The following is a 26,694-nucleotide window of genomic DNA, read 5'->3' as shown; positions in this document are numbered from 1 at the left end:
TCAGTGTCCATAGGGTGTTTGAAAGAAAATCAGAGTTGTAAAAAGCATTTTTGTAAAGATATTTTGTTTCTAGCACATGTCAAAGCTATGTGAGGATGAGAGGGAGCAATACTTTCAGCAGATAACAGGAAGGCTGAACGGAGTACAGCAAAGGTGAGCAACTGAGCTTTCGAACTCTGTCATGGAACATGCTTTTTTTATAAAAGGCTCCTAATCCAGTTGGATTTGGCAATGTTTGGAGCCTTTTATAAAAAAATCTTAGAAACAGATTTACATTCTCTGTAATACACAAAAAGACACAGCTATTGTTGTAATGCTAACTGTGTTAACTGTGCATTCCCTATGTGTATCCCGGCTTCTTGCCACAGTCCAAAAACATGTATGTTAGGGTAATTGGTTACTCTACTTACCCTTATGTATGAGTGAGTGAATGAGTGAGTGAGCGAGCGAGCGACCACTGGAAATGGGCACCAGCTCCCCTGTGACCCTGCAAGGATAAGCGGGTATGGACAATAGATGGATAGATATTTTACAATGACTCTCCTCTCAGATAGAGGTATGACGCTGCCTCTGCTAACAATATAAATAATTAATGTCTCCTCAAGGCAGAAAGGCAAGAGGTATTTTCAATGTTGTCTTTCTATCTTCTTATAAACATAGTTCCGAAAGAGAAATCATAATAGGCGAAAATCAGTAGGTTCGGAAAAGACACCCTTGTTTAAATTTAGCAACATGTTTCCATTTTCTTCTTATTTAAAAGTTATATTATTGATGTCTACACTCACCGGCCACTTTATTAGGTACACCTTGCTAGTACCGGGTTGGACCCCCTTTTGCCTTCAGAACTGCATCAATCCTCAGTGGCATAGATTCAACAAGGTACTGGAAACATTCCTCAGAGAGTTTAGTCAACATTGACATGATGGCATCACACAGATGCTGCAGATTTGTCGGCTGCACATCCATGATGCGAATCTCCTGCTCCACCACATCCCAAAGGTGCTCTATTGGATTGAGATCTGGTGACTGGGAGGGCATTTGAGTCCAGTGAACTCATTGTCATGTTCAAGAAACCAGTCTGAGATGATTTGTGCTTTATAACATGGCACGTTATCCTGCTGGAAGTAACCATAAAAAGACGGGTACACTGTGGTCATAAAGGGATGGACATGGTCAGCACCAATACTCAGGTAGGCTGTGGCGTTGACACGATGCTCAATTGGTACTAAAGGGCCCAAGAAATATATCACCCAAGAAAATATCCCCCACATTTTTTGGCATACCTTTGGGCCCCTACCAGCCTAAACAGTTGATACAAGGCAGGATGGATCCATGCTTTCATGTTGTTGACGCCAAATTCTGACCCTACCAGCCAAATGTCGCAGCAGAAATCGAGACTCATCAGACCAGGCAATGTTTTTCCAATCTTCTATTGTCCAATTTTGGTGAGCCTGTGCGTATTGTAGCCTCAGTTTCCTGTTCTTAGCTGACAGGAGTGACACCCGGTGTGGTCTTCTACTGCTGTAGCCCATCCTCAAGCCTCAAGGTTCAAAATGTTGTGCATTCAGAGATGCTCTTCCGCATGCTTTTGGTTGAAACGAGTGGTTATTTGAGTTATTGTTGCCTTTCTGTCAGCTCGAACCAGTCTGGTCATTCTCCTCTGACCTCTGGCATCAACAAGGCATTTGCGCCCACAGAACTGCTGTTCACTGTATATTTTCTCTTTTTCAGACAATTCTCTGTAAACCCAAGAGATGGTAGTGCATGAAAATCCCAGTAGATCACCAGTTTCTGAAACACTCAGACCAGCCCGTCTGGCAACAACGACCATGGCACTTTCAAAGTCACTTAAATCACCTTTCTTCCCCATTCTGATGCCCAGTTTGAACTGCAGCAGATCGTCTTGACCATGTCTACATGCCTAAATGCATTGAGTTGCTGCCATGTGATTGGCTGATTAGAAATTTGCATTAACAAGCAGTTGGACAGGTGTACCTAATAAAGTGGCCGGTGAGTGTATAAACCTAGTAGTCTGCACTGAATTGCTAAAACTCTGCGTAGTTATACTTTCCTGCACTATATATAACACATGGCTAAAAACTAGTTAGCCTTTATACATGACAAGTGTCATAAGGGTGTTTCAGATTGCCAAAATAGGCCACAAGTCAAAAACTAATTATGCTTTCCGCAGCTTGAACTGACTCTTCAGTTCTTGTGTCAACAAGTCCATGACAGAACACGTTTGGTGTCGAGTTAGTCCAATAATTACCTTTTGATAAAGATGTCAAAGTGTGCCAACTCCCATGAAATGAAAATAGTGGTGCAGTCTAATCCCTGGAGACTGCTCTCCCTTTTCTGTAGTTTTCACGAGGTGGCTTTGTGTGACAGCTCTACACCTGAACACATGTCCTTTTCGTAGCTTAAAGTGTAACTTGTAGGTCTATTAAATTCATTCCTCGGCTCACGTCATGCTGCATTAGCAGTATGGCAATACGGCAGGCTGGAGAGACTGGCAGTCATAAAACGGTTCTGCAAATATTCTTTATATATTAGTGTATAACATTCACCTCTTTTTATAGAATACTGGCAGGGTGTCTGGATAAGGTATAGCCAGGACAAAACATTCAATTCAAAAATAGTTAATAAATCATAAAGTACCATGATACAAGGGTGTTGAACTACCAAATCATCCAAAACAATTTGGACACTAATTGTAATCATTTTAATACACATTAAATTAATCTGTAATACTCTAATCTGCCTAATTAAGCGTAGGTAAAATTTCGGTTTCAAAATATCCCTCATTGTTAAAATATTATAGTTTTATACCCTGAAACAAGCCTGATACCAATTAATTATTTTCTAACAGAATACCAGAAACTGTGTCGGGTTTTCTTCAATGTTTCTGGTACAATTTGTAGGGATTGTGAGACTTTTTCAACATTATATTTCAATATATCATTCCCTCTTGATATATATCAAACTAATCAGTCACACTATGATTTAATTAAGGTGTAGGGTGGTATCCAGTTTCAGGGTATGCTACAGTTTTAAAAAGTTATGGTTTTAAAGGTACAAAAAAATTCTGCTTTATACCGTTCACTCCAGTTTAATTAAGTTTGGGTAATAATTTGGGTGTCTCTAGCCCCTCCCCACCTGTTATTGTCAGGTGTCAGTCAGCTGTGTATGATGTCAAAAGAAGAGAAGATCCAATAAACCTGTCCCCTTAATAATGGGTTATGGAAGTGTTGAGTAAACAAGCGTCATTAGTACAAATTTTAATTAGCTTTTCTATTAATATTGAATAAAAAAACATTGCTTGGAAGATACCTTTTAATATGGTATTAAGTTGATGGCTGTAATGAAAACTCTTAAATACAGATTCCCAAATGTGTTTAGTGTGTTACCTCATGCCCAGAAATGTAAGACTTTTTCTTCAGTCACACGTATCCCTTACCCCATCTTAGAGCTGACAGTCAGCTGTGTATAATGAGGAATTTCCCTTAATGTCTCCAAATTGTAAAAGATAAAGGTCCCATTTAAATATTTTTTTGTGGGTACCAAGTTATTTAGAAGCCCATCTGACAGTAAAATTGAACTGTTGAATACTTGCTATTTTTACCTTCTCACTTTCCATCTCCAAATCCTTTATCCTAAATTGTCCACAGTAAGCTTTATGCTATTTTTAATAACTTGAATAAAACAAATCTTTTGGAAAGCAAAAAACCATTTAATGTGTCTTTTCCCCTTTTCTCCGTGATTTTTTTCATTGTTCGAGAAGTTACTTCTTCACATCATGAAGCCAATCAGAAAGATGTGACAGAAATCCAACACAAACCCACAGATTTTTAGTTCACTGTCAAGTTATGTTAGCAGACTAGAGAAAAGACTGACAGAAATAAGCATCCAAGTCAGACCTTCCAACTATAGACCCTGACATTACATTTTTGATGTGAACTGAAGCAGCATGAGAGCTCACTATTCTTCCTGGAAATGTATTTTCCTAAAAATGGACATGTTTTTAAAGTCAGCTTTTGCAAATATGGCAAGTTTAATTCAAAAGCAGTATTACAGTATTATAATCAGCATTTTTCAAAGGAACCATGATTATTATATATTTTTAAAATCCATTCACTTAAAGAAAAGTGTTGGCAATGAGCAATTAGTGGTATGGTAATGCTGCTTTATTCTTGCACGCTATGGACACTATTCCTCTAAAGAAGAAACATCAGACAGTTATAGGCTTTAGCTGGTTTCACATCTAATTTGAAATGCAGCACATTGTGGTGAGACCAGTGTTTCTTTGGAAAGGAAGCAGAAATTAAAATAACAAAAATCTCCACTGGCAGTCACTGATGTGCTTCCTGCCTAAACTAGCAGCTTTACTTAGCCTGTTTGCTAATCAGAACCCATCTAGAATGCAGCTGTCTCATAGTAAACCTCATTCAGCAGTGCATCCATGAAATAAAAGCTAAAAAAAATGTTTCCTTGCTTTGGGGATCCCAGGCTCAATAATTTTACATGCTGAAATAAGAAATGCTGAGCAACATAAAAAAATATTGAGATTTTTTTATGTTTTTTTTCTTACATTATTTTTTTCCAGAAGCCCATATTACCAATGGCATAATGCTTTTATAATGTTTTAAGATGTTTTTGTACAAAAGTCTACTTTGACCTGTTTCTAACGAAATGTATGCCTGCAGCTCTGCGCATTACGTAACTTCATGCAGACTATATCTGTTTTCTTCTTAGTCTCTACAGTTTGTCTTTTCAAATCTGCCTTTATTTGTTTCGAATAAGCAATGTTTCACTTCCTTCCTATTTATTCTTTCCTCCTTTGTCTGCATCTCATTATTGCATCTTATCTCCTGTATTCCAGCTTCCCAGCAAACAGTTCTACCGCTCTCTCTCTTTTTTATTTACATTATAGATTTCTACCTAACAGTGTAAGTTTCTTTCTCACACTAAAATGTAATGAAAGAAAATGCTAATGATGATTTTGACCACAAGCTGCACATTTGTGAATAACCATCTTTTATGTTGCCCAGCGCATGGCACTGAGCTACATGTTCATTGGCTGATCCAATCACAGTGTTTTCTTTGGGTCACATGCCAGCGGCATCTTTCTGCCTTCTTCTGTTTGTGACAGGCAGGATGAGAAGGAAAGAGGGAGAAGAAAAAGACAAAGACTATTTAAGTAGAAAAGGAAAAACAGAATAAGGGAGATAACAGAGCGCTGCATTAAAATAAGTTTTTTAAAATGAAGTTGAGATTGGGAAAGAAAACAGTTTTAGTAGTGAAAATAGCGCAAGATGTAAGATTTGATAGCAGAATGTACCAAGAAAAGCTGGAGAATATAAACGCGGATTGATGATAATGGAATGAAAACATTAAAACCAGTTCTTCATGAGTTTAGATCAAATGACATTATGCATAAACTCCTAAAAGGTGCCTGAATTTGCAACTAAAGCAATGTCCAAAAATAAAACAGTTCAAATCATTATACAAGAATATGTTTTTTATGGGATTCAATATGTAATAATTGTTATCTTATTAGTACGAATTATAGGTAGTATAATTAGAACAGTAAGGCATAATAATTACTTGAGATGTCTGGCCTTTCTGCAGAACAACAAAGTACTTTTATCACCAGTTTGGCTGTTTTTCTAGTTAAGATAGACTTTATTGATCTCACAATGGAGACATTAACTTGCTAAATCACCTCTTAGTATCACAACAAGTAGGATGCAGGAAAATGTGCAATCAACGAAGAACAAGGTACTACATTATTGTATTCAGATGTGCTGCTTGATCAGCCATAGTCCTTACGAAGGTCTGTACAGATGACACAGTATACCAAACACTACGTGAAGACAAACTATGTTCATGTCCAAGGCCTCTGTGCCCACCTGCCTGCACAAAAAAGGTTTTTAGAAACACTGGTAGTTATCTACCAATTATCTTAATCGTTATATTTAATGACAAATTGATGTTTCTATCACTATTTAAAAAAACACAGTTTAAAATGTACACTTACATATACATTTACCGTTCACTTTATTGAGTACACCTAATTAGTATTGGGTCGCGTCCTCTTTTGGCGTCAGAACTGCCTTGGTTCTCTGTACACACACTTAACTAAGTGTTTTGATGCTGTCATTTGAATGTCACAGCTGAAATCAACACCATTTCAGATTTGAAAATCCCAGTCGATTTGAGTTTTCTGGAATATTCAGACAATTCCATTTTGGCACCGACAACCCCATCATGATCAGAATCACTTAAATCCTCTTACTTCCCCCATTGTGATGCTCCCCCTTTGAACTCTTCATCACATCTAGATGCCTAACTGTATTGAGTGCCTGCCATGTAATTGCCATTTGTGTTAACAAGCAACTGCACCTATTAAAGTAGAAAGTGAGTGCAACTTGACACAACCTGCTCATAAAATCTTGGATATGGATTTTTTCTTTACTGTCAAACATTCCTCATCTCTCATAACCTAAGTTTGAACCCTCGTAAGATGTCCCTATTCCAACAAAGTTATTATTATTGCAGATTAATCTTGGTGGAGCTTCATTAATAACCAGTGACTTGCTTTTTGCATCTTTGATGTCATGGAGTAAAGAGCTTAGATTTCCCATGAAACAGCAACCACTGTGGTATACAGAATTTAATAACCGCAATTTTCTCTATCAAATAGACCACTGACTGTCTTCTCATAAAAAGAGTCTTATGAACAACATAGACCTTTCACACCAAACATGAGCAAACATTTCTAACAATTCAAAGCATGTAAAAACCAACACCTAGATTTAAATAATAACAGTAAAAGAAATAATAATTTTAAAAGGCAGGATATGAGCTCCTTAGTCACTAAACAACGCAAGAGCAATCTTCATCAACCATCAATACTTTGATCCTCTTTCATCAAACATTAAACTCTATCTGTTGGAGAAAGTCAGGATCATAACTGTCTGAACATCACGAGCTCTCAGTTGGCAGCATTAACTACCCAAGTGTTTATACATCAACAATGTAATTAGTGATTTCCTTCCCAGTGACACATCAGTAAACAAACTGCATAGCCACAATTAGCAAAGCCCAATTAAACATTTAATGTCGGGTTCTAGCCCTGACACCAGGAAATTAGCACATTGCAAAGTAACAAGGCATGATCTTAGAAGAGGTCGGTGCAATAAAAGAAATGAGTCATAATGCAAAAATCAATAAAACTGAGGAATGCATATTAACTGGAATATTTCCAATTGTCTTGTCATTTAAAAAAGAAATGTTTTTTTACCATTTTAATTTATTTTGTGGTATTTTATTTGGTATCTCAATCACTCCATGTAATGCAACTTAAATCTGTTAGAGTTGTTTGGTAGGACAATAATCTCTTTTGTCAACTAGAGTAAAAATTGTATGTACAGGTAGGTAAGTGTATTAATAACTTCTACCTGAAAGAACAATATAATGGGTTAGAAACTGTGAGTGAGACCCAAAGCTCAGGCTCAGTAAGGAAGATGGATTGGGTTCAGTTTTAGAAAAACAACCATCAAAAAGCCATAATGTGACTGTTGTGCAGGATATTTCTTTAACAAAATGAGTTTAGAGTGTCATGAAAATGTATTTGCCACTCAATGATAACCTGATTTGCTTTGCTCAACCTCACAAATATATTTGGATATTCTCCTTCAAGACTTTCTGGTAGAGAGCAGAATTCATGGTTACATCAATTGCAGCAAGTTATTCCAGGTCCCAGACCACCATAATACCACCACTATGTTTGTTATCAGTATAATGAGCTTATCTGGAAGGCTGTGTTAGTTTTACACAAGATGTTACAGGATGCACCTTTATCCACAAGGTACCACTATTGTCTCTTTGGTCAAGAGAATGTTTTCCCCAATGTCTTGAGGATCATGAAGATGTTTTTAGGCAAGGGTAAGATTAACCTAAGTGTTCATTTTAGTCAAGAGCATTTTTTTACTTTGGAAACCATTGTAGCTTAAAAAGGCATTGATAAATTAAGCTGGTGATATTAGAGCATCTGTTTCCAGGGGTACTGGGAAAAATACTATTATTTGTATAGATAAACTGTTTCCATTCACTACAATCCTTCACATAATCACAGAAAAAAACAAGGAGAATCAGTAGTTAACTGGAAAACATGATGTGGCTTCAACTTGGCTCACAGACTGTGAAAAAGCAAACTGTGTATTTAGACAAGGGTTAATAAACAAACTCAAGCACCAGCCTGGACTAAGCATTGGGGCCACTTTGATGGAAAAGTGCTATATGTGCACTTGGACTAATTTTAGTAGGTCTGCCACTCCTGGGAAAATTCACCACAGCTCCAAGTTTCAATTGCGGATAATGGCTATCATTAGAAATGGCCTTTCAACTTTTTCCAGACTAATAGCTGTTAGTTACATTGCTTCTCATCTGTTCCTGCATTTATTTAAATCAAGGCATGATGTGTTGGTTTCAAATATCTTTTAACCTGTTGTCAGAAAGGTACTGTTTAGCTGACTTATGAATTTCACAAGTCAGTCAGTAATCAGGCCCGGGTGTGGCTAGTGAAACTGAACCAGTAAATGCAGTTCATCAAGGGGGAACATTTAATTTTTCACAATGGGCCGGATATGTTTTGGCTTTTTTCTTTAATAAATTAAATCATGATTTAAAACTGCATTTTGTATTTACAGATACGACTGTCAGATATTAAGATTTGTTTGATGCTATGAAACATGTAAGTGTGACAAAAAGCAAAAACTGAAGAAATCTATGAGGGGGCAAATGTGTGCAAGTAAAAGTCTAATAACAAAAGAAAGGCGAAAAGAAAGCCATGTGTCCTGAGACATCTCTCTGATTAAGGACTTTCAGCGGGCACCATAATGTGTGTGATAGCTGCTGAGCTATCTCACGCACGCACGCACGCACGCACACACACATATACAGTCTGTTCCAAATCAAAGCTTCTGTATATTCTGAAAATAATACTGGAGTCCTGGTGAGCAGTGAATTGTCTTCCTTCTCACAAAAAATATTTTACACTACATGAAGGGGTAAATTAAAACAGCCTTCGTAACAACTACCTTTGATTAACAGGAAAGGAGCAACAGGATCAAAATAAATAGGTTAGCCAGCACAATTGCATCTTAACACCAGCACATCTGTTGGAAAGCACATCATGAATCCTCTTGGAGCATCTGCATGTTCACATTTGCAAGGACTTTATATTTTGGACCCATCACTCAGAACCATGCATGCACACACAGCTTTTTTACCTCCACAAAGATGAAACAGGGGATGATGGAGTAGCTGCGTAAAGTGTTGTTGGATGCCATCTTGTCTCCAGCCAGGAGACTATGTGCTCTTAAGATTCAAAGAAGCTCACTCTGTGAAGACAAAAACATCAAGTGTCAGCTGTCATCTGATCATATCACACACACGCACATATATACTTTCTACCCATCCCATTCTGTTTTAGTGGAACTAAGATTTGAAACAACTGTGATATTGATGCAGCACTTAGAATAGAGATGACCTAATATTATCAGTATTGAACCAACCAGCTAAAATCCGTCAGTTTTTCCTTGATTGGCTCTGATAAGCAAAATAAATAGAAAAATGTAAAAATCTGTGAAATATATTAAACCCAAAACCGTACACTTTTTGTGGTCTGTAAACACATCAACAGACAGTGTATGTTTTAATGAACTTTGCTTTGAGTTTAGTAAAGATCAGGCAAACAACAAATGCTCTGATGCATAAACAGCGATGTTTTAATAATTATTTCATTCTACCAATCTAAACTACCACCTCTATTAGGGAATCTGCCAAACTATTTTGCTTCCTTTAAAGCTCTATGTTATATATATATATATATATATATTTACTGAATTAAATGTTTACATATGTGAGTGTGGATGTGTTAAGAAGAACGCATCCATAGAAAGAAGAATGAAATTGGACAGTTTTAAGAGTGAAGTATAATCAAAACTGGACACTCAATCAGTATCAGTCAGATCATTGCCTTTCTCAATACCATCACCATTTTTCTTTTTTGATTTCATGGAGTTAATAGTATTCATTTGGATTTTGGTATCTCCACTGCAAACAAAGATAGAAAAAAAGTACAATAAAGTTTCATTTTTGTCGTCTCAGTAGAATTATAGAGGTTTAAATTTCCATCTAAAAAGGGACAAAAGCAATTCTGGAAAGTTGGCTGCTATCCAGATTGTTACAGTGTTATGGGAATACAGAAGTTGTTTTGATTTATAATTTTGGCCTTGAGTCTCTAAGCAAAGGGTGTTTTAGGAGGTCAGAAACAATATCTTTGGAAACAGCCCCACACGTCTGAAAAAAGGTTTTAAAGTGCCACTCTTACATTTTCACAAAAAAAAAAAAAAACATTTGTGTGGATGAAGACATTTCTAGAGCTGGAGGTTCTTAGAAGAAACAGATAGAAGGATAGTTGTTGGATGGATACAAGGTTAATCGTGCATAGTAGGAGGCTGCAGTGCTCAAAATTCAGAAGACAGGCTGAAATGTATTTTAAAGAGCAGCTGTAGCAAATGGTTCCTGTTTGATTGTTAATTAAAACCAACACGTTTTTGTACGCTAAATGAAATGCAAAAACTACATTTTAAAAATACAGAAAACACTATGTCCTTAATTGAGAACATCAAAATATTACAAGGAAACCCATTTGAACTCAAAGACAACAGTTGTTTTCACATTTATTGAAACCAACCCTGATTTCTCCCTGTAAACGGACAGAAACGACTTTCTAAATCATTTTGTAACTGTCATTTTGTAAAATAGGCAGAAATGGCTTCTCTCTGACATGTAATATTGCTTCAGTTAACTGATGTACAAGTAAGAAGTCCCTGTTAGTTTTAAGCGAAATGCTGGTTTTTAAAAGCATATTAAGAAACCCAAAGACGTCTGATTATGCTGTAGACAGCTTTGATTTAAAGCTCTGACCATCAACTGAAATTAGGTGATCATGAATGTTTTATGAAGTTGTAATTAACTTTAATTGTCCATTAGGGAATGAAGTTCCTAATTTATGCTTCAGAGGTTTCACTGCACAATCCTGAATAATGAATGCAGTGAACACAGAATCTAGCACTTTAACAGCTTCTGCAGAACTTATCCGCTTAAGAAAACAAACTTTATAGCACCAATTCAACCAATGAACCAATTGGTGTTAAAATATATAACCCATTGTTCACGCTGTCTCCATTGTAATGACATGAATCACATGTCTTTACAAAGGAGCGGTAGAAGAGAAAAGTGGTCAACTAACCTTAGATGTAACAACTTGAATTACAAAAACAATCTGTAGAAAACATTAATAGGATACACAGCGTTTTCAAATGTGACCAATTGACGATGTACCTGATTTACCTTCATTTACCAGGCTGACTTTCAGGTAAACTGGTTTGACTGGTGATCGGCCTGACAATTAAAAATTACTTTTTCTTTGGTCTTTGAAAGCACCACAACTCAGCTGAACTGGGAACACTAAGTTTTAAATTACTGAGAACAAAGGACACAAGGTTAGCCATTTAAAGTGTCTGTTTTATGTTTAAAACAAAAGCCAAATTAATAATAAAATCTGTAAAAGGTTACTGAAAGGAAAAATATTTGTCAGTGGAGGCTACAGGCTCAAACTGTAGTCCAAGCAGCCACTTCAGTGGCTTTGATTTAAGTGTAGCTACATTTCTGAGACTTATAATTTGCAATCAAGACGCAAATATGTCGAAGCTCAGCTGAAGAGCAGAAGATTCTGCTATGAAGGTCTTTTAAAGGGAAGCCTGGAGGGATGATTGGCTGAAGAGGAATATAGATCAGGAGCTGATTGGTTGGAGCAGAGAACATGGTGGAGTAGTTAGACGGAGCCGGAAGTGAAGCTGAGTCTTCCATGTTGAATTTTTGTCAAAACTCCATTTCTCTTAATGCACACTTTCTTGCAAATTCCTCAATTCAACAACATGTATGGTATAATTTCTATAATTTAAGTGAGATATAGCCTTATATTGTAACTTATTTATATTCAGTTTTAAAATAAAAAATAAAAAAATAAAAGGAAAAACATTTTTGTTTTCAAACTCTTCCAAAGCCGATGTTCTCCACCTTGCTGGAAGTTGTCCAATGCTTAAAACCACACAGAGCATTTTATCATCGGAGCAGTTCTTAAGTGGTTCTATAAAAGATCGGATTTAGTTTTCCACAACCAGAGAGCCAGCTCAGAGCCAGTTCATTACATCACCATAAACATCTCAATCAGAAAATATATATCACCCCTCTGACGCATTCTTATTTATTGTAGAAGGTCACAACATTGGAAGACAGTTTGACTACAAAAGCTTGTTATTGCCAGAATCCTTGCAAACAGATGATCTGATATCATCTGATTCAACAACCCTGTGTGTGCATGAACACTTTACAATCTTGATCAGTAATCAGCACTAACAGCACTGCCAAAGAAACTTAAACAGAATAAAAAGAGCAGATTTACGAACACGGCCTGGCAACATTTAAGACCCAAAGTGGTTAAGGTTATGGATTTTGTGGAAAATATTATAGTATTCCCGCACAAGTCAGAATTAGGTTACAGATCTGTATTTTTATTTTTTTGGGTTGAGTATTAAGATGAGTGTTGTGGAATTTCTTATCAAAGTGGAGAGAAGTTGACTCACAAGAAGAGAAAATCCGGACTTTGTCTTAATAAGTTTTATTCAAAGGCATTCAGCGTTTGAATGACTCTGTCACCAAGCAAGTCAGTTAAACAGAGCCCCGAACAACATTTACACACAGTATTTATACCAGAACATGACTGTGTTATCTCAACTTCAAAGAGTCTGTGCTTTATGACCCAAACCCTTCTTGAGTTCAAAGGTGACAAGGTTATCTAGGAACAGACCTAACTGCCCTTCCTGACATCATCCTAAATGATGGGTCTTAACCATTAAACTCTCCAGCATTGGAATTTAGCAAAACAGGAGTTTTAAACTCAGCTCTTAAAAGATTTTGACTGATAGTTGACCTCCATGAGCACAACTTCAGCTCCTGAGGAAAGTGGCCATTCCTTTGGAAACTGGCAGGAGGGAGTGCTGCAGAAGTGCAATACAGAATTTAAATTTTAGCAAGATAATTTGTGACATTTTTCACAATAATGATAAAACTGAAGATAGATAGTATTTAAGATTAATCTGCAATACTTTTACTGCATACAGTCAGAGCCCCATAAACACAAAACATCAAAAAAATAAAATGTAAGCGTTTTCAAACAGGCTTCTTCTATACACCAGTAACATTAAATAATCTACTGTACTGTTTAAACAGCACACGATTATAGTGATCAATCAGTTATGTTTAAATAGATTGGCAGTTTGTGATGCTCTCATGTAACCAAAAGTGGAAGTTGAAAAATATTGTCACTTCTCTGTTTGCAAGAAAAAGCCAGCTACACATTATGAAGATGTATTAATAACTATTGTTTTACTGCTGTAGAAAAACATGTGTTTCTATTATTACTGGTGTTTTGTAATATTATTCCAGACTAAAACAATCAGTCTGTTTACTGAAAACCTCTCAGGTTCACTGCATCGAACTCCATTTCCAATCTGAAACCAAACACTTCAATCTCCTTCAGACATTACATCCAGAGATCCAACATTGATGTTGACAGGTCTAATCAGTCCCTAAGTGGCTATCCTCGACCCATTTAATACTCTACCCAGGCTGCTCAGGTCGACATTAGATACCAGAAATCAGTTCGCGTCCCAGCACTTCACCGGAGCTTCAGCAAAACAAATCTCTGTCAGAGTGTCAATGAAATACTACCTGTAGCGGAAGTCTTCGGCCATACGGATCATTCCACTCTATACCGTTTTCTAATTTATCCTCGTCTTCGCTTGAAGGAAGATCAGTGCAAGCATTAACTCGCTGTCGTCGCAGAGCAGGAGGAAACTCATGCTTAAGGACACTTCAACTGAGCGGTGAGCTGTCGAGTGAATTTAAACTGAGGTTTTCTGTTTTATGGATGCTCTCCACAGTTCACTGAAGCTGCGAGCATCCACCTGAAAAGGCTTGCAAGCCCAAAGGAGCCTGTATGGCACAAAAAAACAGAAGAAAACTATAAAAAACAGTCCTACTAAAAAACAATGCTTTTGATTTTCATATCACCAGCAGGGAAAAACTCAGTTGCCCAGAAGACATTTAATAGTTGTATTTCTATTGTGGTGAAAAAGCCAATGTACTAATGAGATGTACTCTTTTTTTTTTTCCGTCACATACTGCAACATGAGGGCTTTTTTATGGTTTCTCTTAAACTGTTGAAAATATTCATTTGTAATTCCTGCACTGCAATCAGTCAATAAAACCACTATCAAAATAAACCAAGCAAGTAAATGTCAAACACATAAAGCAGTTATGAATATTTCTGATTTCTGTGGTAAATGTGATTCTGTTTTATACATTCTGTGATTTACTGGATACCCATTCAACATGGGTATCCAGTTGAATGGATACCCATTCAAGCTGCGAATTCTGCCATAGGCTGCTGGTGCACTGTAAATGAATACTAAAAAGCAAATGAATTCCAAAATAAAACACTGAAGTCATTATCAAAATCTCATTATAGAACAAAACTTACAAATTGGTTTGCTTAAAAAAACACCAATGAAAACTGTGTGTTTTCAGACCTTTTCTCTAAATTCAAACAAATATTATTCTCCCGGGAAAGTTGCATACATGTAGGGATAGGGAAGCTGCATGGAGCTAAATGCAGAGTGACCCTGGAGAAAAACCTGAGGGGCTGCAAAAGATTTGACAAACCTAAACATACAGCAGTAGCTAAAATGGAATGGTAGCTAATAGAATAAAGCATGGCCCAGTCAAAGACCTAAATTCAATTAAGAATTTGTGGCAAGATATACAATTTGTTATGCAGATGCCATCCATCCAATCAGACTCTAAATAGTCTACACACCCCTGCTAACATGCCAGGTTTTGTGACCTAAAAAAATGAGGTAATGATAAATCCCTTTAAAACCTTATGTCCAGAATTATCAAATCTTGAGGACATATCTTGTCCACAGCTCAAGGTGATCCTATATATTTCATTGCAGATTTACATCTGTACTCCGGCTAAGCCATTATAAAATGTTATCATATCTTATGATGACATTCTTTCATTATTTGGATGAAGGCTCACAGTTAACCTGAGAAAGAAAATGTGTCCTAAGCTTCCTAAGCCTCTTGAGGATACCTGAAGGTTTTTGGTCAAAGCTGACTGGTTGTTTGAACTGTTTATATTTTCATTTAGTTTGGCAAAAAAGCCAACTCCCGCTGAAGAAAATAACCCCAGATCACAGTGTTGCCACCACCATTTTTCACTGTGGATATGTTTTGGTGCGGTTTCGTCACACCATAAACACATTACGCAACACGTTTTTTAGGGGATTTAACCTAGGCTTGGATGTTTTATTTAAACAACAAGGCGTCTGTCTTGGGGCGCTAATCTTTAATCCAGACCTGCAGTATATACAAGGTTGTCACACCTAAACACCTAGGCAGCAATTCCTGAAGCTCCTTCCATGTTGCTGTTGGCTTCTTGTGATACTCTTTGACACATTTCTATCTTGTCTTTTTATTTGTTTTGGAGAAACTTCCAGGGCTTGTAATTACACATTTTTCCCCATGTATTCTCCAAGTATTGGGGACTACCTTTACAGTGCCATGGTAAATGATATTATGTATTACATACATACTTTTGTAAAATGAGATACTTATGATCTTATGTAACTTCTGTAACACTGTATCTCTGTAAACTATAGCTTTAGCTAAAAGCACCGCTGAAGTTTATTTTAGGTCCATCAGATTTCCAATATATTATTGATGTACGTGAACTCATGATACTAAATCAAAAGCTGCTTCAGCGAAGTATCAGTTTAAGATGAGACTTAAGTGCCACTGTAGTAGAACCGATTTTGCTGTGAGGTGAGTCCAGGTGAGCCATGGAATTTTGAGTTAAGCACAGACTTTTATCAGATCATACTAACAGAAATACTCAGACTCTTTTCATTAAGGCTAACAGTCTGTTACTTCACACAAATCGCCCCCAAGCTCAACATGTATTTAATAACCACCCAATGAGTTTGAAAAGGCCCTGACTGAAAGCCAAAATAGTAAAGACAGCAGAGCAAAATAAATGTATTAACTTCTACTCTCCTCTTCAAAATATGTTAATGTCAGCTGACAAGTTAGTTTTCTCTTTATTCCACTCGCTGGGAATCAAATACAGGTTGTAGACCCATCAGCATTCTCACGTTACATTATACATTTTTTTCTTAGTGTGATGCAATGGAAAACGTCTAATAAGACCAACTAAAAATGTTGCCAAATATTTAAATTTAACTGAACAGCTCACCCAGACAGAGTCCTTTAGACTTTTTCCCACAGATTTTAAAATTGGATAAGAAATTAAAATAGAGATCAAACAGATCACAAACACTGATTTACTCAGGGTACCCACATTGGCTCTAAAATGATTGCAGGGCAATGTTTTTAAAACCTACTCCCTTGTACGTAATAAAGTTTTGACAGCATATTTGAAAATGGTGGCAAGTGTGCACTGCAATTAAAAACAAAGAGCTCACACTTGGTGTGAGCTCTCTGTTTTAAAGCAGAGTTATGAAGCAGAGTTTGGAAAATGTTTCAATTAAAGCATGAATGGTAAAATTAAAGGAGGTGGAGTAGACTTTTCTCAAGCCGTGTTACACGGAGATGCACAGTCTAAGTTAGTGAAGGGGAAAAAACCTTATCCTGCTAGTCTTGCTCATTGTAAGGTTAGAGTAATGATAAATATAACAGCTGTAATGGTTTCTTTATGACATGAGCCAGAAGATAAGATCAGGAGAAGCAGAGAAGATGGACAGGGTGGTACACATTTTAACAGGTCAAGAGCAGGGGATTTTAGTAAAGATAGGTTTATTACAGTTTACTAAGCTCAAAAGCAACCTTGTCATTCACATCACTCTGAAAATAGTCAACGGGAAATAGATGGAACTAAATAGGTAAAGTTGTTAGAGACTGCAAAACACTTGAGACTATGGACCAGTGAAAGTCCAGACCTACATCTAATTGAGAATCTGTACCAAGAGTTCAAAATTTATGTCCACTGATTATCTCAATACAATCTGACTGAATTTTGGTTATTTTAAAGAGAGTTTCTAATGAACAAATCGGGTGGAGACATACTTCAACTCAGGAATTGCAACTGTAACTACAGCAAAAAAGCAGTTCTACAATTCTGAGTCGAGGGGGCAAAAATGCTCAATGCACGGCACACTATAAATTTTGATTTGTAAAAGATTTTTTAAATCATTTATCATTTTTCTACCACTTCTTAATTATGCACTACTTTGTATTTGTGTATCACATAAAGCCCCAGCAAAACTAAATGTGTGGTTATAATGTGACAAACTGAGACGTTAATCGGATCTGAATATCTTTATATGGTGGTCTTGTTTGATGCACTGAAAGCACACTATATGGCAACCAACAAGCAAAGAAAGTCAGCAGGTGTCTCAACATTCAAATAATGTTCTAGAAAATTGATAATTTGATACAAATGTTAAAACCATTGCAGCTCGACTTGTGCAGAGGCAATACATTTGAAGAAATATGGGAATGGGACAGTTTGAATGTGAACTCGATGATTTCAAGAGATGCTCTGTGACAGATGATTCAAATCAAAAATATTTAAAGGGCCCACACTCCATGTCAAACAGTTTACAGCACAGACATTTATTTAGCACACAGCAGACCAGCCTCCTGGCTCAGAACAATTGGGCCTTGTCACAGTAAGGGCTTAACATGATTTATCTTTTCTGGAACCTCAAGACATTTTAAAAATATGTTCCAAAAATAATAACCAAAGAGATTTTTAGTGCCAGTTAATCACAGTCAGAAGGGACAATATGAGATCATCTACCCAGGGGCAAGCTCATCACACGAGTAGCCCACAGGATTTGTCAGCACTCATCAGTGTCTCCAATGCCCGGCCACTCAGTTGTGATTACTTTTTCTAGTTGTGACTGCGCTCCAATCAGAGTCAGCAGAGGCTGAATGGAAAATATTGAGCCCAGAAATATCACATCTGAAAACCCATCTCCTGATCTCCTGTTGATTTTGCCTGCCAGATGATGATGACTGATTGAAGTTGTTTACCTGCCACAGCGAGTTTGATAGAGTCAAAAATCAAAAGCTGGGTGTAAAAAGAAAAATGACATGGACATTGTGTGGTCAAAACCTTTCCATTTCAAATCAAGGTTAAAAGTTTAAATGTTGGAACTACAGTAGGTAAGACCTTTGCAAAACAAAACATACAGAAAATTAACACTTTATTTTATAGGTCCTAGTGTGTTGGTTCCCACCTACTGCAAAAGTTTCTACACACATTTTAAATCACCACTTGTGATTGAATTCATTTGTACCTTTCTTTCCTCATTTCACCCAGACCTACTGCCGATTCATTCAAGTGAACCAACCAGTTCAAGTGGCTTTTTGTTAAATTGTGCTAATAATAATAATAAAATGTTTATGGTGTGTTTCTGACATAGGTTAATTGTACAATATTTTTATGACATCATATTTCACACTCCTATTCCAAAGATAAAAGTTCTGGTTCCAGTTTGGGCCAGATAACTCAATGTGAAATAAGAGACATTATGACCCCTGACGCTGAAAAACTACTCCATACATTTGTTACTTCAAGGCTGGACTATTGTAATTCGTTACGATCAGGATGTCCACAAAATGCAGTTAAAAGCCTTAAGCTGATTCAAAATGCTGCAGCAAGAGTTCTGATGAAAATTAAAAAGAGAGATCATATTTCCCCTACTTTAGCTTCCCTTCATTGGCTCCCTGTTAAATCCAGAATAGAATTACAAATTCTCCTCCTCACATATAAAGCCCTTAATGATTTAGCTCCATCATACATCAGAGATCTGATTGTTCCATCTGTTCCTAACAGGGCACTTCGTTCTCAGACTGCAGGTTTACTGGTGGTTCCTAGAGTATCTAGAAGTAGAATGGGAGGCAGATCCTTTATTTATGAGGCTCCTCTTCTGTGGAACCAGCTCCCAGTTTTAGTCCATGAGGCAGACACCCTGTCTACTTTTAAGGCTAAGCTTAAAATTTTCCTTTTTGATAAAGCTTATAGTTAGAGTGGCTTAGGTTATCCTGAGCTATCTTCCTTATTTTGTACCTCTGTCTCCTTCCCTCCCTGTTGGATGGAGTAAGGTGGAGTCAGGTTTTGCCTAAACCGGCTCAGTTATGGTTGAGGTGCAAACACACCCTCCATTTCTGCTACCTATATGACCCCTTCTCTTTTCCAATGGTTATAATCAATCTGACAGAGGTATCCCATTGTTTTAGTATAACAATGGCCATCAGTGGGTTCTAGATGGACAAACTGTCTACTTTTAAGGCTAGGCTTAAAACTTTCCTTTTTGATAAAGCTTATAGTTAGAGTGGCTTAGGTTATCCTGAGCTATCTCTGTAGTTACAGGGGTTGGACAATGAAACTGAAACACCTGTCATTTTAGTGTGGGAAGATTCATAGCTAAATTGGACCAGCCTGGTAGCCAGTCTTCATTGATTGCACATTGCACCAGTAAGAGCAGAGTGTGAAGGTTCAATTAGCAGGGTAAGAGCACAGTTTTGCACAAACTATTGAAATGCACACAACATTATGGGTGACATACCAGAGTTCAAAAGAGGACAAATTGTTGATGCACGTCTTGCTGGCGCATCTGTGACCAAGACAGCAAGTCTTTGTGATGTATCAAGAGCCACGGTATCCAGGGTAATGTCAGCATACCACCAAGAAGGACGAACCACATCCAACAGGATTAACTGTGGACGCAAGAGGAAGCTGTCTGGAAGGGATGTTCGGGTGCTAACCCGGATTGTACACGGCCGGGCTGCTATAGCCAAACCTTTGGTCACTCATGCCAATGCCAAATGTCGGTTTCAATGGCGCAAATCTTGGGCTCTGGACAATGTGAAACATGTATTGTTCTCTGATGAGTCCACCTTTACTGTTTTCTCCACATTTGGGAGAGTTACAGTGTGGAGAAGCCCCAAAGAAGCGTACCACCCAGACTGTTGCATGCCCAGAGTGAAGCATGGGGGTGGATCAGTGATGGTTTGGGCTGCCATATCATGGCATTCCCTTGGCCCAATACTTGTGCTAGATGGGCGCGTCACTGCCAAGGACTACCGAACCATTCTTGAGGACCATGTGCATCCAATGGTTCAAACATTGTATCCTGAAGGTGGTGCCGTGTATCAGGATTTCAATGCAACAATACACACAGCAAGACTGGTGAAAGATTGGTTTGATGAACATGAAAGTGAAGTTGAACATCTCCCATGGCCTGCACAGTCACCAGATCTAAATATTATTGAGCCACTTTGGGGTGTTTTGGAGGAGCGAGTCAGGAAACATTTTCCTCCACCAGTATCACGTAGTGACCTGGCCACTATCCTGCAAGAAAAATGGCTTAAAATCCTTCTGACCACTGTGCAGGACTTGTATATGTCATTCCCAAGACAAATTGACGCTGTATTGGCCGCAAAAGGAGGCCCTACACCATACTAATAAATTATTGTGGTCTATCAGTTTCATTGTCCAACACCTGTATACTGCTATAGGCTTAGGCTGCTGGAGGACATAATGACCACTTTCACCCTCTTCGCTACATTTTCACACTACTCTCCAATTTTGCATTATTTGCTGTTATTTCAGCTTTTAACTTTGTTCTCTCTCTTTTCTCTTGCTAGAAGCTACACCTGGCCTGACTCTGTGTCTACCTGTGACACCTTTCTGGAAAGGGGCATCATCCAAGCTTCTGCTGGCAACAACTTAATGCTTACCCTCTACTGATGATACACTTGGCCCTGTCTTTTAGTGTTCAACCCTTTCTCTCTCCTAGACATGGCAATTGACTGAGCTTTTACTGTAACTAACTCTATGTGCTTCTCTTTCTAACCTTGAAAACTGGCTCAGAGTTTATCTGTTCTTTCTTTCTAGGTGAAACGACTAAAGGAGCTACATCCATTAACATTTACTTTTCCTTCCCATAGAAAGGACTCCTCGATCAGTGCTCTTTGTTCTCTTTGTGTGTCTGCTCTGTTCTCTCTAACCCCCAGTCGGTCGTGGCAGATGTCCGCTCACACTGAGCCTGGTTCTGGTTCTGGTTTCTTCCTGTTAAAAGGGAGTTTTCCCTTTCCACTGTCGCTACATGCATGCTCAGTATGAGGGAATGCTGCAAAGTCAACTCCAGTGACTGTCCACTGTCCCTACATGCTCATGTGGGAGGGGGGAATGCTGCAAGTCACTGACTGGATGCAATCTGCTGGGTTTCCTTAGACAGAAAAACTTTTTATCCAATTTGAATACATAACTAACTCTGACTGCACTGTTCAATGGTTAGGATTAATTGGAATGTATGTACCTGACTTTTGTGAAGTGCCTTGAGACAACTTGTGTTGTGAATTGGCGTTATATAAATAAACTGAATTGAATTGAATTGATCCCATTATGCCCTGTGATCAAACCAAACTAGCAATAATTAACCTCTTGCTTGTAGATATTTTGTTGAGCCCCATAGCCACATTTCCCTAAAGTAGACAATAGCTTATATATTTATACATATGATGGTATGATTACAATTAATCACCTAAATAATTGTTTTTTTAAGGAGAGCACAAATGTATGTAAAGTACTGTATAAAAAATAGACCAAAACTGCAAATGTATGAAATGCTGAATCAGTAAAATGAATGGTCTCCAAAAACATCATGCAAGTACAGGTGGTTATTTTTAAAATCACCAAAGATCATTTGAGTTAGCAATGAAATTACTACTGCCAGATGGAATCAAGAAATCCCTTAAACCGAACATCAGCAACATAAAGTTGGCCAAAAAATCTAAAAAGCAACACATCATGTCCTGATCTAAAGAAATTCACAAACATATTAAGAGACATAGTCATTGAACCTTCCCAGGTGTGGTTGGTCAACCAAAATTACTCAAAAAGTGCATCAAAGACTTAGAAACAAGGTCACAAAAGAACCTAGAACAAAATCCAAAGCAGGGGTCACCTGCCTCAGCTAAGATCCGTGTTCATGATTTAAGGGAGGAGACCAGAGGTTGTGCTAGACTTTTTCATTGTCAGTCATTTTGACTGACAGGGTCAACAAAAATCCTATCATAATCTATTTTTATTAATACTCAGTCAGAACAAGCTGAACAGAGAATTCACATCAACCAGATGAATACATTTAACTTTTTCTCCACAGTGACAAAAAACATTGATGGTGGTCCCAGTAAGTACATATTAATAATAAATTTGAACGATTGCACTTAAAATATGAATAGCTCACCTGCTCTGGTCTGAACACAGTCTCACAAATTCCCCCTGGTCCACATGAACCTGAATTGCACGCCCACTTGTGTGTAATCAAATGTCTCAAGTGCGATTGCTCCCACTGAACTCTGTACTCCTGCCTAACCTCATTGCTGCAGCTTGCTTGCTCCACAGTTGCTGTTTTAACTTTTTTTGTTCTTTATCCTTTACGGCATCAGTCCTTCTTTTTATCACCCCTTAACACCATCGTCGTCATTGAGTTTTTGAAGAACTTTTTAGAAGGAAAGAAGGCAAGCATCCCATTACAGTCGGTGTGAAACTCAAACAATGTTTTACAAAAAGAGCATCATACTAACAGTAAAATATGGTGGTACAATCGTGATGGTCTGGGGCTGATTTGCTGCTTTAGACTCTTGGCTTGCTATAATTGATGAAACCATGAAGCCTGCTCACTGCCAGAAAATCTTGAAGGTGAACGTTCGGTCAACAGTTTGTGAAGCTCCAGTGCTCTCGGGTTATGCAACGTGACAATGCTCTGAAGCAAGTACACCTCTAAATGGGTAAAAATAAAAAACAATCACACACACAGTCACAAAAGTAGTTATGGAGTAGACTAGTCAAAGTCTGGACAAAAATCTAATTGCGATACTGTAGCATGACATTACCCTGGGCCATTCATGCTTGAAAACCCTCCTTTGGCTTAATTAAAACAGTTCTGCAAAGATGAGTAGGTCAAAATTCCTCCACAGCAACTTGTAGCCAACTATTGCAAACCCTTGATGGCAATTTTTGCGAAAGGTGCCACAACCAGTCATTACAGTTATACACAAAATAATTTACACCCCTGGTACATTTAGGTTCAAAGTAATCTTTTAATCTTACCAGCATGTTTCTTCTGACTGGACATGAGATTAACTTTTTTGAGTGGTCCAGCCAGAGTCCCAACTTAAATCTGATAGAGTATCTGTGAAGGGAAATAAAGATTAGGGTGATGGCAAGGAGTCCTTCCAGCCTCAAACAAATATCAGTAAAAATGTAAAAAGCTGGTCAGTAATTATAAGGGTGGGATTGCTGTAATGCCAATAAAGATTTTTCTATTGATTATTGAGGATTGTAAAACTAATTTACAAAATAATAAATGTTTTCTAAAATCAATAATCCTTTTATATTGTTTTTTTTTTGTCTGTTTTTTCTTTTTTTTTTTTTGAGAGGCGACTATCATTTCCTACCAGAAACAAACTTCTTGGTTAATAAAAAATAAATCAAAATCTGCCAGGGGTATGAATAATTGTGGGTTTATGTCTAAGTTTAGGGGGCAATTATTTTTTCCCATAGACCAGGTCGGTTAGGATAACTTTTTCCCTTAATGAATGATATCATCATTTCAAGAATGCTTTGGTATTAACTCAGGTTATCTTGGTCTCATTTAAAAATAAACATTACAAATATGTAAGAGGGTAATACCTTTTATAGTTCTGTAACTTTTCCCATCAGAGCTCTAACTGACCCCTCCAGTTCCAGGAGTTTTGAGCATGATGAAAAATATCATCACTTTTATAGGAATAATCATAATCTGCGTTTCTGAATATTTCTGTTAGTATCTAATAAACTCAGACATTTGTGTTGTAATTTTGTGAAACCATGGACAGTTCAGAAGAAGAAATGTGAATTTTGTTTTTGGTACCCGCATGCAAAGTTTGTTTTTTTGTGACAATGGTCTGTTCTTCAGCCTGTTTTCTTATTTTCAGTTTCACATTTCTCAGTTTTCAGAATTTTACTATAAAGCCTTGGAAATTGTTGCCTGAAAACATTCCAATTGTTTGGCAGTCAATAGTCAGCTGCAATGAAACTTAAGAAGGTTTTTGGATGTGCGAACACTCCAGCTGTCCAGATAGTAAATACGCACAAAGCAGCTTGTTGAGAAAAAGATCTATAGTTAAAATGATATGCAGATCTCATCTTTTCTTTGCTTCTTCCCTTCTTTTCTGCTGAATGTACAACGGTTCCCAGAGACTGAAGCAGTCCCATGGCTAACACTCTTGCCAACAGTGAATCATTTGTGCTATAAATAGTTTAAATCTTCCCTTGAAGCATCTTTTAAAAGTGTTTCCTGGAAATTCTTTTTTCATACTGTAAAGTCATTGCTTTGCTCCCAACACCAACTTCTGACACAACCAGAATCCAAATATCACCCTGTGATTGAATAGTCACAGTCTTCCATTTTACAGTATTTTACATAACTGCTGTTGCAAGCTTTCTGTATCTAACATCCTAAAACAATGCAGACATGCAGATATACATAACTGAATACTGTCATAAAAGGCAACTTCCATTATTCCAATCCATTCTCCCCAAGGTGCTAAACATCAGAAAGAACACTGAATTCAATCAGTATGCGGAGTGGGACAAGCAGAATGAGAAACAGAAAGGTACAAAAGAGACGTGACAGAAGAGGACACAGAGGATTAAAAAAAACAGATAAAACGGAGAACCTGTGTTCGGAAGTTTGTCTTTATATACAGTTTCAATATCTTCTTGACTTCTCCATATTTTACACAGATTTTATTGTTAATGTTTAATACGCTGACCAACCATATCAGTAGGAGGAATTGTCCAATAGCTTTCTGGTCCACATTTGGTAGCAAAACAGCCCTGACCCATAGAAGCAATGACTCCTCTAGACCCCTGAAGGTATGCTGTGGTATCTGGCACCAACACACATGCAGCAGATCCTTTAAGTCCTGGAAGCTGAAAAATGGGATCTGCATGGATCAGACTAATTTGTCCAGGACATCCCACAGATGCTCCAGAGTATTTGAAAGCAAAGTCAACACTTTAAACTTGTGCTTCTCAGACCATTCCTGAAATACACTATATTGCCAAAAGCACTGGGTCACACCACCAAATCAAATAATTCCAGTGTTACAATCACTTCCATGGCTGCAGGTGTATAAAGTTTGGTGTGAAGAAACTTCACTAGCCTGCACAACCTGTCCTCACAACATGTCATGAATTCAACCTTCTTGAACACCTTTTTCAATTCTGGTCTTCACATCCAATTATAAATACAACCCTAAACCTTGCCGAAGATATTTACAGAATATTTTAAGTTGTTATAACTGGGAGGTGGGTCCATCAACAGACCCTATAAATTAGAAACAGGATGTCATCCAAATTCATGGACGTGTAAAGGCAGATTACCAAATACTTTTGGCAATATAGTGGGAGCATTTTTCTGCTGAAAGCATTCACAGCCACCAGGGAATACGGCTTTCATACAAGGAAAAGGGTCTGCAGCTTCTTTGAGAAAAACAATTACCCCAATATCTAATATACACTAAAAAACAGATACTATAATGAAGAGATATTCAGTGTTATTCACTTCACCTGCCATAATAAAAATGTATAAACAATATAAAGATTAGAAGTGATGATTTGTTCGGCAGAAATCCAACCATTTAATTACGAGTAAATAAAATACAACAACCAAACTTGACAGACTTGATTATTGAGATTGTTTCAGGAGAGGTTGCTAATAGGTAGGAAGCTAGTACCGTCAAGGGTGTGGTGGAGAAGCAGGACCCAGGCACAGACTGCAGCATTGAATGAGCATAATTTATTAAATAAAAATGAGGAAACTTACAAAAAGCACAAGGAAACAGGATGAGGAACACGGCGGAGTCACAAACAAGAGAGAATACCATAAAATATGGGAGAGTAACGGGAAATTCCGACGGGGAGCAAATGCAACAGGTAAGATTAAATACTGAGGGAAGAATGGAGAAATGACATAGAATGCAGGTGTGAGTAATCTGGAGGATATGAGGAACAGCTGAGACCAATGAAGTAAGAAAGCTGAGGGTGAAAAGAGTCATGAGCAGGAGCAGACCAATTTCCTTCCCTGTGTTCCTCTCTAACAGAGAAAAATAATAATAAATGAACACAAGAACGATGTAAGAGCATAATCTACAAAGAACGAACTACAATGGCAGCAATTAGGGCGCAGCGCTGGTGGTGTTGGGTTTAAGCGCGCGACCATATATAAGGGCTATAGTCCTCAATGTGGCCGTCCCGGGTTCAAGTACTGGACCCAGCAACCTTTGTCGAATGTCTCCCCCTCTTTCTCTGCCCTTCTTTCCTGTCTGCCTACTGTCGAAAAATTAAATAATAAAGGCCTCTAGTGCATAAAAAATTAGACTGAAGGACAGTCATGGTAAGCCTCCTGACATCCCCAT

At 37.7% G+C, this 26,694-nt stretch overlaps 1 protein-coding gene across 4 annotated transcripts in view; it reads right to left on the bottom strand.

The window, feature by feature from the left end:
* Positions 1–26,694, bottom strand: part of plppr1 (phospholipid phosphatase related 1) — a 112,316-nt gene that overhangs the window by 29,248 nt on the left and 56,374 nt on the right. For 3 of the 4 annotated variants that reach the window (XM_047372729.1, XM_047372730.1, XM_047372727.1), the window contains exon 2: positions 9,294–9,404. In XM_047372729.1, coding sequence (XP_047228685.1) covers positions 9,294–9,353 — 60 coding nt within the window. In that variant the 5' untranslated portion in view covers positions 9,354–9,404. Of the gene's footprint in view, positions 1–9,293; positions 9,405–13,863; positions 14,128–26,694 lie in introns of all 4 variants that reach the window. The other variant, XM_047372728.1, reaches the window with a different exon arrangement.

The sequence above is a fragment of the Girardinichthys multiradiatus genome, chromosome 8, assembly GCF_021462225.1.
Source record: "Girardinichthys multiradiatus isolate DD_20200921_A chromosome 8, DD_fGirMul_XY1, whole genome shotgun sequence".
Lineage (NCBI taxonomy): Eukaryota > Metazoa > Chordata > Actinopteri > Cyprinodontiformes > Goodeidae > Girardinichthys > Girardinichthys multiradiatus.
The sequence above is the reverse complement of the archived record's forward strand: the minus strand, read 5'-3'. Positions and strand labels throughout refer to the sequence as shown.